The 17,615-nt window shown below is 36.9% G+C and overlaps 1 protein-coding gene, 1 long non-coding RNA gene, 4 other non-coding genes and 1 pseudogene across 8 annotated transcripts in view; 3 read left to right on the forward strand and 4 right to left on the reverse strand.

The window, feature by feature from the left end:
* LOC143145339 (uncharacterized) overlaps positions 1-17,615 on the forward strand; it is a 40,023-nt gene that overhangs the window by 3,323 nt on the left and 19,085 nt on the right. The window contains exon 2 of the long non-coding RNA XR_012991648.1: positions 15,577-15,687. This is a non-coding gene — a long non-coding RNA (uncharacterized LOC143145339). The remainder of the gene's footprint in view (positions 1-15,576; positions 15,688-17,615) is intronic.
* Positions 1-17,615, reverse strand: part of Vmat (Vesicular monoamine transporter) — a 33,417-nt gene that overhangs the window by 282 nt on the left and 15,520 nt on the right. For all 3 annotated transcript variants that reach the window (XM_076308610.1, XM_076308609.1, XM_076308611.1), the window contains exons 2-11: positions 8,307-8,462; positions 4,467-4,706; positions 3,779-3,935; positions 3,480-3,622; positions 2,523-2,705; positions 2,365-2,466; positions 1,601-1,775; positions 1,014-1,065; positions 714-897; positions 37-170 (exon numbers count right to left, since the gene is read on the reverse strand). In XM_076308610.1, coding sequence (XP_076164725.1) covers positions 37-170; positions 714-897; positions 1,014-1,065; positions 1,601-1,775; positions 2,365-2,466; positions 2,523-2,705; positions 3,480-3,622; positions 3,779-3,935; positions 4,467-4,706; positions 8,307-8,421 — 1,485 coding nt within the window. In that variant the 5' untranslated portion in view covers positions 8,422-8,462. The remainder of the gene's footprint in view (positions 1-36; positions 171-713; positions 898-1,013; positions 1,066-1,600; positions 1,776-2,364; positions 2,467-2,522; positions 2,706-3,479; positions 3,623-3,778; positions 3,936-4,466; positions 4,707-8,306; positions 8,463-17,615) is intronic.
* Trnag-gcc (transfer RNA glycine (anticodon GCC)) lies at positions 572-642 on the forward strand. Its single transcript has one exon. It is a non-coding gene; the product is annotated as a tRNA-Gly (tRNA).
* On the reverse strand, positions 1,128-1,200 carry Trnak-uuu (transfer RNA lysine (anticodon UUU)). Its single transcript has one exon. It is a non-coding gene; the product is annotated as a tRNA-Lys (tRNA).
* Positions 5,198-5,269, reverse strand: Trnaa-cgc (transfer RNA alanine (anticodon CGC)). The gene has a single exon. It is a non-coding gene; the product is annotated as a tRNA-Ala (tRNA).
* Trnaa-cgc (transfer RNA alanine (anticodon CGC)) lies at positions 5,384-5,455 on the forward strand. The gene has a single exon. It is a non-coding gene; the product is annotated as a tRNA-Ala (tRNA).
* LOC143146343 (histone-lysine N-methyltransferase SETMAR-like) lies at positions 13,482-13,992 on the reverse strand (annotated as a pseudogene).

Here is a 17,615-nt window from a genome sequence, read left to right on the forward strand (position 1 = left end):
CGTTTCACGCTTTGATCAACCGATTAAACGAATTACCTTCTTCTCCTCCTTCGTCGGCGGTGCTCTCAAGAAGTACATAAGTGGAGCGTAAAGGAAGTTCAGAATAGCAATTCCAAATAACATCCATTCGAAGCCGATAGTGTTGACCAATGTACCGCTCAATGCAGGTCCTGAAGAAACGATCGATCGATAGATTATATCAACCGACGATACGGTCGGTAAGCGGGTTAATAAGGTAGCTTGTATTATTCGTTTAACGTAAGTATGGAACGCAGGTAAACAAAACCGTGTAAACGTAATAGGATCGCATAAAATAGAATTTATACAAGTTTTAATTTATGTAAATGAAATGAGACCTTTTGCATCTTGATCGGGGATGGACACATTCGAATAATTTTATAATTGAAATACATTGTGCATTCGACCTACGGTACACTCTTGGTGAAAAGTGACGATCCGTTGTTTGCATCTTCTTTGTGTTTAAGATGAACAAATAGTATTTTCTTTTTAATTTGAAAGCAAGTATTTTCAAGCACATATAGTTCAAGTCTTTGAGCAATATTTCCAAGAAGCATCGGTGGTTCAGTGGTAGAATGCTCGCCTGCCACGCGGGCGGCCCGGGTTCGATTCCCGGTCGATGCAAATTTCTTTTTTATTTTTTCTTTCTTGTACGAATACATTTAAAAAATTTGGTAATACTTTTGATTACGTACCAATAGCGAAGCCTAAACAGAATGCAACGTCTCCAATAGCGTAAACGCTTCCGTAAACGGCACTGTGCCTTATGTCGACCAAATAACCTAATTCTGGCATCATCGAACTGTCCACCATGCCGATAGCGAATCCTAGACCAGCGTTAGGTACGATCAAGTGATCGATACTCCTTGCTAGCGGTATCTGTAGAAAGAAAAGTGTGTGGCTCGAAAGTAGAAAATTAGAGGAGAAGCGCGAAGGAAGGAAAATGAACGAGAATCTACTTATTTCTGGATTTTGCACGTTTCTCGAATACTTACGCACATCAAGCAAATTCCAATGACGACAAGCCCGATTAAGGAAGCTAACCACCTACGACACAGAAACAATTCTTTTTTAAATACGAAGAAAAAAAAGAAAAAAAAAATATAATTCGCCCGAACAGGGACTCGAACCCTGGACCCTTAGATTAAAAGTCTAATGCTCTACCGACTGAGCTATCCAGGCGATGGAAGTGAAGCTCGCAATTGCTCATCAGCCGCTATCGTTATTCAGAAATATAGAATTTCTGGAAACGAAGGAAACTATATTACGAGCAGGGATGAGAAGTTTATATTGAATCGAAATTAATTTTAATTACGATACGAAAAATGTTAAATGTGTGGACGAAATTTGAAAAAAAAAATTTAATATCAAATTTGAACCACTAGAGAAAGAAGGAATATCCTAGATCCTTTCAATGTTAGTTTGTTAAATAATATATTGCGTATTATTTTATTTTTTGCATTCATACTTCTTATCTACTCGAAAAGATAGTTTAAATTGGCCACCATCTAACAGTAAGTTTTTATGGGCAATAAATTATGAAATTATTGTATTCGAGAAATTTGTTTAAATGTTCACTGACCTGCCCATTCTGTGCCCAAGAGGCCCGAAAAGATTAGTACCGATCAAATAACTGATGCTCGCTGGTAAAAACGTAGCACCCTGCTTCCATCTACTTGCACCCATGGTGTCCATCATCCAAATCGGAAGACTAGGCTCGAGCATAGCGATACCCATGTTAGCGAACGTAATAGCGCCTGAGACACAATTTTTCATTAATCTTTGAAACAAAAATTGCTTTATTACAAAATAATAACGGTTCCAACCAAATTATTCTAACTCACTTCAAGAACAATACCGTAAACCATTGATACAGAAATCTGTAATATTTTATCGAGTTGTTTGGAAAGTTGTTTCGTTTTCCAAAATGGAGAATATATAATTTAATAAAATGTTTGTACACTCTAAAATAATCATGTTTCATTTTCACAAAAAAAAAAAAAAAAAAACGAAACGACTTTTCGAACAACCTGATAATTAATATCTTTCACACTTTATGAAATTTTTATCCGGACAAATAAAGATATTTTATTCGATAAATGTGAACACCGTGGGGTTCGATAAAATATTTCATAACGGATAAATTAAAAATTAGTCGTCCATTGCTACTTGCAACCTCGTTACTTTTAAATGTATTAGATTGTTCGTATAGCCATTTCGTTTTCCAAAATGGAGAATATATATTTTAATAAAATGTTTGTACGCTCTGAAAAAATCGTGTTTCATTTTCATCAAAAAAGAAAGAAAACGAAATGACTTTCCGGACAATAAAAAAGTGGTACACACCAGCGGCCAGTACAATGTAAGGATCGGTAACCAATGACTTCAAAGATGGTGGATCAGCTTCGGTATAAACGACGGATGGTTGAAGCACCAGAAGTTGTAGAACTGAAACGTTTCTCGTTTAATAAGAAGGAATTTGCGGTTGAGTTGCAGTCACTTACTTCCGTCGCCAAGAGCCAACGCGGAAAGTATCAGGAAAGGTGCGGATTTTCCAACGAATTCATACATAACACCGCCAAACGGTGGACCAATGAGAACACCAAGAGCCAAACCACCGAGTGCGATACCCATTGCATTCCCGCGTTCCTTGTCGTCTTGATACCTCTCGGCCAACATACCCATACCTGAGGATCGGGTATTAAAATGCAAATACACATTGGAGCGATCCTCCAAAATATTTTTCATTAAAGAAACATTTTTTTTTAATTAATTCTATATGCAAATATTTTTAATAAGTGTTATAAAATTACTATTTCAGTGATTTTTGAATCCAATCACATTTGACCCATACCTACGGTTTGGGTATCAAACTACAAATACATATTGGAGCGATCCTCCAAAATATTTTTCATTAAAGAAAATTTTTTCTTCAATTAATTCTATATAAAAATATTTGAATAAGTGTTACAAAATTACTATTTCAGTGATGTTTGAAGGATAACAATAAAGAAAGTTTATCTTTGTATATATTATGTATATACTATTTTGTCCTATAAAAAAAATTAGTAGAAATTAGTAGAATTCCCGAAATATAATTTAATAATTCGATAAGTTGAAAATTATTCAATATTTTGGGAATTCATAATTCTCCGTGTTAACTATTGGGTTGTTCGGAAAATTATTTCGTTTTCCAAAATGGAGAGTATATAATTTAATAAAATGTTTATACATTCTAAAAAAATCGTGTTTCATTTTTACCAAAAAAAAAAACGAAACGACTTTCCGAACAATTCAATATTTTATTTTTGTCTTTCTTTCACATCTCGTAGCATCTTTGGTATTCTTTGTATTCATAATTGATCGTCTATCCGTGCTGTAGCCAGTATCGTTCATCGTGTTAACATCGATCGCGTAAATAAATAAATTGAATCAAATCGAACGAAACTTGATAGATTTACCTGACACGCTCGAGCAGGATGACCCAATACCTTGCAACGCCCTTGCCAAGAAAAGAATGCCATAACTTCGTCCGAATGCAAATATCAGCGTGGAAAGAAACATAATGATGAACCCGGTGAACATGGGGATACTGTAGCCAATTCTAAACAAAGAAACGCAAACAATCTCATTTCGAATGCGCACAATCTTCTGTTATTTTCTCTATTATAATATATATAAAACATATAATATATATTCTCTATACAATATATATAGTATATATTCTCTATATAATATATATAATATATATATCGCTTACTTGTGAGTAAGAGGGCCAACGATGGGATTGGCCAAGAGCTGCACGAAAGCTTTCGATGCGAACATTATACCAACAGCAACTGTCTCTTCCAACAACTCGCGATGTCGTTGTTCCTTTTCCTTCATCTCTGCTAAGCTTCCATTGTCACCGGTGTTTTCTAAAATAGATAATAAAAATAAATACTATTCCAGAGTGATGCTCGAATAATTGTCAAGGTTAATTTGTGATCTATCTACGTGATATATTGTTACAGTCCATCTTTAATGTGTCGGTAGATAATCAGACCGAAAGGTCTGAAACGAAAGTTTATAATGTTTAGTGTAAAGGTTTGAAATAAAAGTTTATGATATTTAGGGTAAAGGTCTGAAACAAAAGTTTATAATGTTTAGTGTAAAGGTCTGAAACGAAAGTTTATAATGTTTAGGGTAATGGTCTGAAAAAAAAGTTTATATGTCATAAATAAAAGCTTATAATGTTTAGTGTAAAGGTCTGAAACAAAAGTTGATAATATTTAGGGTAAAGGTCTGAAACAAAAGTTTATAATGTTCAGTGTAAAGGTCTGAAAAAGAAGTTTATAATGTTAAGTTTATACGTCATAAACAAAAGTTTACGAGAAAGAAAGAAATATATTGCAGTTTTGCAATTATGTAGTTTGAAAGTTACAAGCGTGTATTGAAAGATCACTTACCAGCGAGATCGATGGTGGAAAGGGTGCTCATATAGGGGAACTCCAAGTCGTTCGTTCTGTTCGGGGCACAAGGACATTTCGGTGTCGTGGTCAGACTCCCGATGGTACTGGTCGTGGTTTTGATCGTGGTGGTCAATTGATGAGGAATAGCAGTTCGGCCAGATACACTCGATTCGAGATGTTGGCTCAAGGTCGAGTTAGGATGCTTGATGTCATAGAGAAATTCCGGTATAATGGGCACTGGAACGACATCATTGAAACGAATCGTGAGAAATCGATCGATCGCGTACGAAATCGATGCAAATTTACGTCAGAATTCAATCGTAGCGAATCAAAAACGATCGACTGATTTCAACGACAACTGCTCCAGCAAAAACATACGACGAACAATTTCTTTACTTTGCATTATTGTATTCAACTTTTTACCTGCTTTTTAGAAACTTTCTCACTTGCGATTTAGAAAAATTACAATTGGAAGTAACACAATTACAATTGGTAGTTAAGCACGAGTAACGATATACTCAATTATTGAATATTTATTTTTGTTAATTTATCGCAGGTGACGGTTCAAGGTGGAGAGTAAACGATAATACAAATTATTTAAAATTCTTTGGGCAACAGAATCGGTGAATGCACTTTAATCGTTAAAATTGTTCACTATTGTAAGGTGGAACGATAAGGAGGGGGAAAATTGGGAAAAAAGTGAAAGAACAAAAGTTCGATCTCGTGTTTGGAGGTGCTGGGATTTGAACCCAGGACTTTCAGCATGCGAAGCAGACACTCTACCACTGAGTTACACCCCCACGGTGGGATCAGAGCCCGTAAGACGGTTACTTCTCGTGTTACTGTATGCACGTTTCATACCAATTGCTCCGTGATACCAGAGCTAGCCGTTTGGCGGACTTTGATTTCACCGTGGGGGTGTAACTCAGTGGTAGAGTGTCTGCTTCGCATGCTGAAAGTCCTGGGTTCAAATCCCAGCACCTCCAAACGAGAATTGATCTTTTTTTTTTTTCTTTCGTTTTTCTTCCTCGATTTTTCACCTCTATTCATCGGTTCGTCGAACACGACTCGTTGGATTTTATTTTCAGGGAATTGAAAATGTTTACACAGCTGTTGCTGGCAGATATTTTAAGCGTTGAGGTGCGGGCGTCTCGATACTCGAACGAACGCGATCACAATGCTCGTGAACACCTACGACAACTAATTGTAGTATTGATATTATCGATACTATTCGCAGTGATATTATTGGCTTGTTCGGAAAGTGATTTCGTTTTTCAAAATGGAGAATATATAATTTGATAAAATGTTTGTACACTCTAAAAAAATCGTGTTTCATTTTCACAAAAAAAAAAAAAAAACGAAATAACTTTGCGAACAATCCAATAGAATAACAAGAACGGGACAGGTGTTTTTAATCGTACGAATGAATTCGTTAAGAGTAGGAGTCATTGATACAGAAACTACGCTGTGCTCACTAAAGTTTTAAGAATGGTGTCGAATGTCATCCAAACCTGACAAAAATTATGCAATCGTCGAATTACTTAAATGCGTACTATTTTACATGCCTGATAAAACAAATCAAATTTAACTTTGAAGTGTTAGTGAACTCCCTAGAGTAAACCCTACCTTTCTATTTAAATAAACAAAAAATTGAATACTAATCCACAGGTCAAAGATGAAAAGAAATTTATTCGTTGTAAAAAAAAAAAGAGAGGAGTTTAACATACTTAAGGAGAGGTTAATGCAAAGTGTTAACCCTTTGCACTCGAGGCTTCTTTGTTACCAAAAACCGACGCCTCGAGAAAATCCTTTAAGTGGTAAAATTAATCTCAAATGGAACATTTTTATATACTTCGCGTACATGCGTTTACACTCTACGAGAACATGATATTTAAATTCCAATTTGAATTCCAAATCACCCAGTTTTCCCGGATCGAAAATAATACACCGAATTAGGTGTTGATCGAGGATCTCCTCTCGAGTGTAAAAGTAATTTACACAGTAAATTAAAAGTAATGCAAAAGTAATCACACATTATGTTTCTTTATTTCTGCTCGATATTAACAATTTTGCAATTTCCAATTTTTTATATTCCAACTTTGCAAAAGTAATCACACATTATGTTTCTTTATTTCTGTTCGATATTAGCAATTTTGCAATTTCCAATTTTTTATATTCCAACTTTGAAAAAGTAATCACTCATTATGTTTCTTTATTCCTACTCGACATTGGCAATTTTGCAATTTCCAATTTTTTATATTCCAACTTTGAAAAAGTAATCACACATTATGTTTCTTTATTTCTACTCGACATTAGCAATTTTGCAAAGTTGAAATATATATTACGTTTCTCGAGTCCAAAGGGTCAACGTCATCACAGACTCACACCGAAGGGTATCAAAATTGAATGGTCGAAAGCTAAAAAAAAAAAAAAAGAATCAAAACTAAAGACGCGTTTGTATCGACCAACGATACGTCCGATTACTTTCACGAACAAACGTTCGCGAGAATCGTTCCCGAGGGTATGGAGAGTACACGCGAAGGGTGTTCGAACGAGAAGGGGGATCGTCGAAACGGAAAAGAAAGATCCGTGGATCGTTTCGAGCGCTGAAAGCGCATCCCACGATTCGTTAGCACGCATAAGAAAAAGCTGTTTCGTATACGCTCCATAAATGTATGACCACTTATCTGGATTGCCGGTACGCATCCGGCCGTCTCCTCGCGTATATTGTGTTCCGGGGGTTTTCCAGAGGGACCCCGCGTTAACGCGTGCCTCGTGAATTAAACATCTCACCGTCACGGTAAAAGAAATCAAAGCACGCTCGGAACACCCTGACCGAGAGGGAGAAGTTAAAAGCTGGAAAATTCGAGCGACCGACCTCTACTCGTCGCCACGATTTTTCCTTCTCGCATCGTAAACGCGTTCTTTATCATTCGGGGAGTTTCGAGCAGTAATTTCAGCATGGGTGGTCGCGCTTAGGGTTGCAGAGGACACTTATCGTACGTTTATCAGTAAGGTGCTTATTGGTACACTTGCACATTTTATGGAAAAATAAATTGATGAAATTGTATCAGTTGAAGCGCTCAATTTCTTTTTTAACCGATACACGAAGAATTCAATACTGGAAAAAGTTACTTGCTTATCAGTGAGACACTTATTGTACCTTTATTAGTATGGTGCTTATGGGGATATTCGTACAGTGTCGCTCTTGGAAAAATTTATTTGCTTATTAGTGAGACACTTATTGTACCTTTATTAGTAACATGCTTATGGGAATATTCGTACAGTGTCGCTCTTGGAGAAATTTGCTTGCTTATTGGTGAGACACTTATCGTACGTCTATTAGTAAGGTGCTTATTGGTACACCTGCACATTTCAGGGAAAATAAATTGATGAAATTGTATCAGTCGAGGCGCTCAATTTCTTTTTTAACCGATACTTGAAGAATTGTGTATATTATTATCGATGTAAAGTTAAGTTAGGAATTATAGCGACAGAATTGACACTTTTTATAAAAAATAAATTAATGTAATTGTGTCAATCGAGGCTCTCAATTTCTTTTTTAACTGATACTTGAAGAATTCAATACTTGAAGAATTGTGTATAGTATTATCGATGTAAAGTTAAATTAGAAACTATATCGACAGAATCGACAAATTTAATGAAAAATAAATTAATGTAATTGTACCAGCCGAGGCTCTCAATTTCTTTTTTAAAGAATTATGTATATTATTATCGCTATAAATTTAAATTAGAAACTAACCGAAGCACTATCGAGATGCACGATAGCTTTCAAAGAGATATGAGTGTCTATTCATCGTATGGTATTTTACTCACCGACCGTAGTTAGGAGCATGTTATCCAAAAGTAAAGCAATGGCGACGATCACGAGAACCAGCCTCCGTGATTCTCGACATCCTTGCAACCAACTGCTCCATTCACCGCCACTCATTCTCGCTTACAATATACTGGTTCCTCTTTCCGTCGATTGATCTGCAATGTAAAGGAAACAATGTTTCGTGACTAATTCGACCTGTCGTTGAATCGTTCGAGGTATACTTGAACAGGAATGCCTGTTATTATTATTCCAAACGAGTGTCCTCCTAACAAGACAATATACAAGTACGGTGTAACGAACGAAAGTAACATTACGATCTCTATAGAGTGTTCAACCTTTCACATTTTCAAATTTTTCGAAAATATTTTATATACGGAGCAGTAATATTTTTCAGATATTCTATATCTGTTCTTTGGTTTATTTGTTAGAATTCCTGCCGAATAAATATCGTTTTATAAAGATACGAGAAACAATAAATAATTCTATGCAAATATTTGACAGATTTGCTTACTGATGCACGAGCTTCTCTCTTCGGTGTCTCTCGAGTTAACATTGGTTTCGAGTTAACAATTACCGTGTATTTTAGCAAGAAATTAATAGAATTCCGAAAATATAATTTAATAATTCGATAACTTGAAAATTATAATTCAATATTTTGGGAATTTAACATTCTCCGTGTAAACTATTGGCTTTGTTCGGAAGGTCATTTCGTTTATCAAAATGGAGAATATGTAATTTAATCAAATGTTTAAAAATCGTGTTTCATTTTCACCAAAGAAAACGAACCGACTTTCCGAACAACCTAATAATTAATATCTTTTACACTTTGTGAAATTTTTATCCGGACAAATAAAAGACAGACATTTTATTCGATAAATGTGAACCGCTCGATAAAATATTTCACAATGGATGAATGAAAAATTCGTCGTCCATTGCTACTTGCAACCTCGTCACTTTCAAATGTATTAGGTTGTTCGAAAAGTCATTTCGTTTTCCAAAATGGTGAATACATAATTTAATAAAATGTTTGTACACTGTAAAAAAATCGTATTTCATTTTCACCAAAAAAAAACGAAATAACTTTCCAAACAATCTAATAATTAATATCTTTTACACTTTATGAAATTTTTATTCGGACAAATAAAAGACAGATATTTTATTCGATAAGTGTGAAAATGAAAAATTCGTCGTCCATTGCTACTTGCAACCTCGTTACTTTCAAATATATTAAGTTGTTCGAAAAGTCATTTCGTTTCCCAAAATGGTGAATACATAATTTAATAAAATGTTCACACACTCTGAAAAAAATCGTATTTCATTTTCCCCCTTAAAAAAAAAACAAATGACTTTCCAAACAACCCAATGGATGAAAGTTTCTCGATCGATCGGACCGTTGAAAAAATCACAAGGGGAATTAACCGATCAGGTTAAAACGGGCAGTGGATTGGTTGTATTGTGGGCCGTATTCGTCCTAGGTTTGCCCGACGTTCGCGTTCTCCGCACGAGTGATCTCGAGGACCGTTTTAATTAAAGCTTACTGGGCTTTTTTTGCTCGCCAAGACGATTCGTCGATTCTCGGCCGCGTCTCGACGATTACGTTGCCACGCCATGGAAAAATGTCCGTCTCGGGTTTTCGTTCGTCGTCGTTAAATGGATCGCCCGTACCACCGCGAGGGAATCTTTCATCGATCGTCGTAAAATGGGACCGAAGAAGAATAGAGTCCTCGGAATCGTTCGATTACGTAACGCCGGTCGAACGCTTTCGCGGCGATACGCGGAATCGAACTTCCGCCGTTTGGGACCACTTTTCGTCGACTAACAGGCGTTAGGTGCTTTGTTCGTCGTGACAGGGAACGATTTTCCCATCTCGCGAGATGAAATCGCGGGGATAGTGCACCGCGAACACGACGCGGTCTGTGATTTCTACGATCGAGAGGCTGACTTGAAAATAAAAGGAACGAGCGAACGGGACTGGAAATATTCGAATCGGGAGCCACGGTTCAATAGTTTGAACATATTAAATATATCTGGAACAGATTAAACATATCTGGACAACGTTCTGGTCGTCTTTCCTACGATCTTGTATTTTTAAATAGTATCGAACTCTGAGATAATAGTGTAGGTTAAAGTAAATTAATGTAGATTAGTTTAGAGACTGAAAATATTCGAATTGGGAATATTAACTAGAGCTCGACAGATTAAACATATCTGGACACTGTTCTGGTCATCTTTCCTACGATCTCGTACCTTTTTAATTAAACTAAATTAATTTAGATTAGATTAGAGACTGAAAATATTCAATTAAACATATCTAGACAACGTTGTGGTCGTCTTTCCTACGATCTTGTATTTTTAAATAGTATCGAACTCTGAGATAATAGTGTAGGTTAAAGTAAATTAATGTAGATTAGTTCAGAGACTGAAAATATTCGAATTGGGAATATTAACTAGAGCTCGACAGATTAAACATATCTGGACACTGTTCTGGTCATCTTTCCTACGATCTCGTACCTTTTTAATTAAACTAAATTAATTTAGATTAGATTAGAGACTGAAAATATTCAATTAAACATATCTAGACAACGTTGTGGTCGTCTTTCCTACGATCTTGTATTTTTAAATAGTATCGAACTCTGAGATAATAGTGTAGGTTAAAGTAAATTAATGTAGATTAGTTTAGAGACTGAAAATATTTGAATGGAGAATATTAACTAGAGCTCGATATATTAAATATATCTGGACACTGTTCTGTTTATTTTTTTTACGATCTTGTACCTTTTCAATAGTATCGAACTCTGAGACACTAGTGTAGATTAAATTAAATTAGTCTGGATTAGATTAGGTGTAGATGAGCAGGTTGAACGAGACCTCTGGATCTTGATTCGACTTCAGCACTCGTCATTCTTCCAACAGTACTTCCTTAAAGCAGTGTCGGAAACGTGTTAATTAAATTAAAACGATAGTGTAGGTCAGACTAAATTAATCTAGACTAGACGAGTATCTGGTCTCGTCTCCCCTAATCGCTTCTCCACGCTCAAGTCACCAAGAGGTCTCATTAAACTTGTTGAACGGTGCATTAAGTGTACAATATTCGATCGTATTTTCTACGTGCAATTTCCTGACTTGCACTCGCTTAAAAATTCACAAAAAGGACGACCTTGATCAATGATCATACCTAAAGAACTCATTAGAAAAATTTCTGCTTAAATAATATTGGGTTGTTCAGAAAGTCATTTCGAAAGTCATGTTGTTCACAAAGTGTAAAAGACATTAATTATTAGGTTGTTCGGAAAGCCATTTCGTTTTCTTTGGTGAACATGAAACACGATTCTTTTAGAGTGTATAAACATTTTATTAAATTATATATTCTCCATTTTGGAAAACGAAATGACTTTCCGAACAACCTAATACATTTAAAAGTAACGAGGTTGCAAGTAGCAATGGACGACGAATTTTTAATTTATCCATTATGAAATATTTTATCGAGCGGTTCACACTTATCGAATAAAATGTCTGTCTTTTATTTATACGGATAAAAATTTCACAAAGTGTAAAGGATATTAATTATTAGGTTGTTCGGAAAGTCGTATCGTTTTTTTTTTGGTGAAAATGAAACACGATTTTTTTAGAATGTACAAACATTTTATTAAATTATATACTCTCCATTTTGGAAAACGAAATCACTTTCCGAACAACCCAATAGAATGTCTGTAGGGGTCGATTCATTATAAAACCAAAGAAGCTTCAGTTTCGGGCGCCTACGTGGAAGGTGCCCCCAGAAGAGCCTCGATGACTATTGATCGGTCCATTAAATTAACTTAGAACATCATTAACATCCATCGACCCTCATGAAGGGTCAACTGTTGCTCTTCCAAACCCAGATCTCCGTTTCCAACATTATTTACGCTCTCTCGCGGCGAAATGAGTTCTTCGTTAAATAAGTAAAAATCGAAACTATTGCGTTAAATTGCCACTTACTGGTAGCGATCCATCGCGTGACCATCATCGGACGATCATCGACATTTCGAGCGTGTATCGTTCAATGCGCGGGGCTATAGAATTAACGGCATTAATTAAGCGCTTTTAATGGTATCTCCCATGGTCTCTCGCGCGACCATTCCACAGCCCATGCCCTCACCGCTTTCTCTTTTATTCGTAATAACTCGATTACCCGATGCTTTTAGCGCGGCTAATTTTCGCACGCTCCCCGTGAATAGGAAACCATTAAGGCCGTCGGAAGCGACGCTCGACAACGATTCGCGCCAACCACCCCCAACACGCCCCCGCCCGCTTCTTCGTTGACTTATTAAGTAGTGCTTTCTCAATTTTTTTTTTTTTTGTCACGAAACCTTGCGCAGAACTTTGCGCCCCCGCGTTAAAGTCGCGAGCGTAAACGAAATCGGAGCAAAGAGGATACAATAGACGAAGTAAAAAGTTCTGAGCGGTCTCTCTCTTCATCTCGACGATGAAATCAACAAAGTTGGAAATCTCGGATTTGGATCAAATATGCGCCGTTTCGTTCGTTAACTTTTGTCCATTTACTTTCGAGGCGAGATTTTCGAAAGAAAACCTCAGTTTTGCGAGAGTAATCGAGCTTCGAGCTTTATTTGCTTCTCGATTTACTATTCAGAGCTACTCCTCGACACTTGGTGCACGATTATTATTATTTGTATAGATATTAGGCGAAGTAACAAGTTCTGAGCGTTTTGGTTTTCTTTATTTCGACGATTAAATCAACAGAGTTAGAATTCTCGGATTTGGATCAAATATACGTCGTTTTGTTCGTTACCTTTTCTCCATTTTGAAGGCAATCTCATAATTCCGCGATTGAACGAGTCCTCGTCCCTATTGGTAAAAAACTTGACCAGGTCATTTTCGCAAGCCACTCTCGAGGCCAATCTTTTATCTTGAAGAAAATTTTGCAAATGCTTGAAAAGGTGATAATCGCTTGGTACCAGGTATGGGCTATACATCAAGTGCGATATAACCTCCCATCCAAGATCTCGGAGCTTCTGACGCGTTGTTAAAGATGTGTGCTGCCCGGTGTTGTCTTTATGAAACACAACACTCTTCCTATTGGCCAATTCTGGACGCTTCTTGTCGATCGTCTTCTTCAATCTGGTCAGTTGTTGACAGTATGGACCGAATTGAGCGATTGGCCCAATGGGAGCAGCTCATAGTGGATGATTCCCTTCCAATCCCACCAAACACACAGTAAAACCTTCTTGATCTTTAATCCGTGCTTAGCGATCGTTTGGGCCGGCTCAACTCGCTTGGACCACCATCTTTTTCACCTGTTGTTTTCGCATGTGACCCATTTTTCATCCCCTGTCACCATCCGCTTCAAAAAACGATCGATTTCGTTACGTTTCGGCAAAGAATCGCAGCCATCGATTCGCTCGAAAAGGTTTTTTCGCGTCGATTCGTGTGGCAGCCATACATCGAGCTTCTTCTCGAGACCAGCCTTATGCAAATGGTTCCAAACGTTTTTCCGGCTAATTTTCAGTTCCTGGACAATGAAACAAGTGCTCGCGTGCCGGTCTGACTCGACGATTTCCACGATTTCATCAACATTTTCGCCGATTGGCCTACCAGAGCGCGTCTAATCTTCGACGTCCATATTACCAGAACGAAAACGTTGGAACCACCGCTTTGCAGTTGCATTCGATACTGTATCGAGTCCATAAACATCACAAATTTGTTTCACCACCTGCTTTGCTTTTTCCCCTTGGTCGTAGTGCTACTGAACAATGTATCGAATTTTCTCTCTTTTTACCTCCATTTTGGAACGCTCTGACACACAACTGGATCCACTGAACGCAAAACTATCGGAGAACTTTTTTCAAAGCGTTACGTCGCCTTTGAGTCACAGTACAAAATGACAAGATGCAACGTATACATTGTGAGATGACTGGCTAAAGTCATCTAACGAAAAACGCTCAAAACTTTTTACTTCGCCCATTACCGTCTCGTTCGCAGTGGGGCAGAAATGATCGATTAATCGTAGTGAGAAATATACCCGTGGACAATATTGTCCAAAATACTTATCTCGATACGACGTATATTAAATTTCATTCGACGAGTCGGAAGATTGTACACAATACTAGGTATATTGTTTTTCTTTTTTGTATTGTACTGAACAAAGAATTCTGTTTGTAGAACACTCGGGTGTTCTAAGTCGCGGTATAGAACGACAAGATGCGACGTATACATCGCGAGATACCGCTCGCCTGAAATCATCTAAACGCTCAGAACTTTTTACTTCGCTATTATCTTCAATGTCTCGCGAGATGTTTGCGCGTCACGGGAGCAATGGTGCCACGGGTGTTGGTTTCGCGAGATAAGTCACCTTTGGCTTCGATCTTCCCAGCCCAAACTGCGCGAGTCTCAACCCTCGATCACTCTGTCCACACGTTCATCCGTCTATTCGTTCGTCCGTTTATTCACCCTTCGACTGTACGTGTCAGGGTACGATTGTACGCGTGAATACATCCACGTGCGAAGCTGTTCCCGACCAACCGCGGAACGTTACACGTCTCTGGGCTGCCATTCCTTGTACAAAGTGGATTCCAACACTTTTGCGAAAAGTAGCTTCGAACATTATCGTAAAAAGTGGATTCGAACACTTTTGTGGAAAGTAGCCTCGAACGTTATTGCAAAAAGTCACTTCGAACACTTTTGTCAAAAATTTCCTGTTGTTAATATTGGGGATGACACATTTCTGTAGAAATTGTCTTTGAACATTTTCGTGGTTTGATCAACTCACACCCTCGGTAGTTGTATTGGTAACGGCAGGGATTTTTGAATTTTTCGTTCATACTATTTTTCTTGGGTGGTTAAAAATAACCATCGACACAGGATGACTTATTTTGATCTATAAATGCAATTACCCAATACACGGTTCGTTACTCAAGATACGTTTCAAATGGAACTTTCTAACGTTTCAAGAGAACTAATGTAATGTAATTATTTTGTTCTATAAATGCAATTATTTGACTTATTCTGATCTATAAATGCAATTATTTGACTTATTTTGATTTATAAATGCAATTATTTGACTTATTTTGATTTATAAATGCAATTATTTGACTTATTTTGATCTATAAATGCAATTATTTGTATTATTTTGATCTATAAACGCAATTACTTGACTTATTTTGGTCTATAAATGCAATTACTCAACACACGGTTCGTTACTCAAGATACGTTTCAAATGGAACTCTCCAACGTTTCAAGAGAACTAATTTGGTGTAATTATTTCGTTCGCAGGTGAACGCGCAAAGGACAGATCGAGATCTTCTTAAATGGAATCGTTATTTTTGAACGGAACAATTGACGCAGCTCGTCGTTCCCTGTACAAAGTACCGAAGTACTTACCAAGTAAGGCAAAAAATCATTATTTCACTTAACACTGCACGAACAAACACCAATAGTAGCACCGCGATTCGCAATACTGAAATTAAAATCTTCGTTTCACTATATCCTCGATGGATTCTCCTCTTTGGAAAATTCTTTGTTTTCAAGAGTCTCTATTTTCGAACATTAAACGAGTCACCGCTGTACATCGTCGAAAAAAAAAGTAAAAAAGTGACGAGCAATTTACAAACGCGGTAACCTCAACGACTAAAGTATAAAAAAAAACAGTTAATTCCGAACCTGTGTCTCCTTCGTCAAAATCCTTTGTCAAGGACGACATAATTTTATTAATTCTCCCTGAATTACGCAAGCGAGTGTTTAAAATAATTTTTCTTTTTCAAAGTATTGGATTGTTCGGAAAGTCATTTCGTTTTTTTCTTTTTTGGTGAAAATGAAACGCGATTTTTTTTACAGTGTATAAACATTTTATTAACCCTTTGCGGTCGTATTAAATTTGGACATGAGTTGGAATTAATTTCTCTTGAAAAATCAGCGATAGATAACATTTAAGATTACGAAGGACAAACAAGATTTATTAATTGTTTTGCGAACTTTAGATATATGTTTGTACAACGGTGTGTTTTAGCGTAACGTTTTTATGTAAAAATTATATTATTATAGTTCTCCATCGTGTGGTATCCTTCAAAACAGTCTCCAACATGCAGTCCTGGCATTTGACTACATGTATCGCAAAAATAATTAGTTTGGTGTCTTTCGCCCTTAATCTTTCCGTTTGAACGTACAGAACAATCTTTACTTTTTACATCTTCACAGTGCCGCAATATATGCAGTTTTCCATTAAGGAAAATCATTAAGCCTTTCCTCTTTACTGGATTCCGTTATCTCTAATAGGAGCACCGTATTGCTTCATGAACAGATTCTTTAGATATTCAGGTTCGTTCAAAGTGTAAACTAATACATAATTGAACAAAGTATAAGATTAGTATGGTTCCTTGCTGTGGTGTCTGAGAGCAGTCATACGACCGCAAAGGGTTTCAAAGTCAGTTAGAAGGAAAGATACAAGCCGAACAGTATCTTGGACACCTGTTTACTTTTGTCCTCAATGAGCACATCCACTACATCGTATAGAATCTTTCCTCGTTTCTGTACCGTCCGTATCGAATCATTAGTCAGTGTTGTATTATTAAACATTGACGATAAACATTTGATTAAATTATATACTCTCCATTTTGGAAAACGAAATGACTTTCCAAACAACCTAATACATTTGAAAGTAACGAGGTTGCAAGTAGCAATGGACGACGAATTTTTAATTTATCCCTTTGTGAAATATTTTATCGAGCGGTTCACATTTATCGAATAAAATGTCCGTCTTTTATTGTTCCGGATAAAAATTTCACAAAGTGTAAAAGATATTAATTATTAGGTTGTTCGGAAAGTCATTTCGTTTTCTTTGGTGAAACACGATTTTCTTAAAGCGCATAAACATTTTACCAAATCATATATTCTCCAATTTTGGAAAACGAAATTACTTTCCGAACAAGCCAATATATACACGTTCGACTTCAGTCCCGCTCGTAAAGACTCCCCTTGTCGTTATTTTTGTCATCGAACCCCCATACTTATATACAATACAATGGTACGTTTCCGTGCAAGTATGCGGGCGCATGTTAAGCACGAGTCAATGATTGATAAGACGGTGAAGTAGTCGAGAGGGGCTGAAGAGGGTGGAATAAGAGAATCGGCAAGGACGACGGAGAGGGAAGCAATCAGCATTTTCCTAGAAAGCTGGCTCGGTCCCCAGGGTGCGTGCATTATTCTCGGAGAAGACCGAAGAAGATTTTTCTCCTGCCACTCGTCGGCTCCGATACTTTGCTTTTTGCTCCTTCCGTCGTGTTTCATTCTCTTATCTGTTCGGTAATTACGACGAA

The sequence above is a fragment of the Ptiloglossa arizonensis genome, chromosome 4 (assembly GCF_051014685.1).
Source record: "Ptiloglossa arizonensis isolate GNS036 chromosome 4, iyPtiAriz1_principal, whole genome shotgun sequence".
In the NCBI taxonomy this organism is placed as follows: Eukaryota; Metazoa; Arthropoda; class Insecta; order Hymenoptera; family Colletidae; genus Ptiloglossa; species Ptiloglossa arizonensis.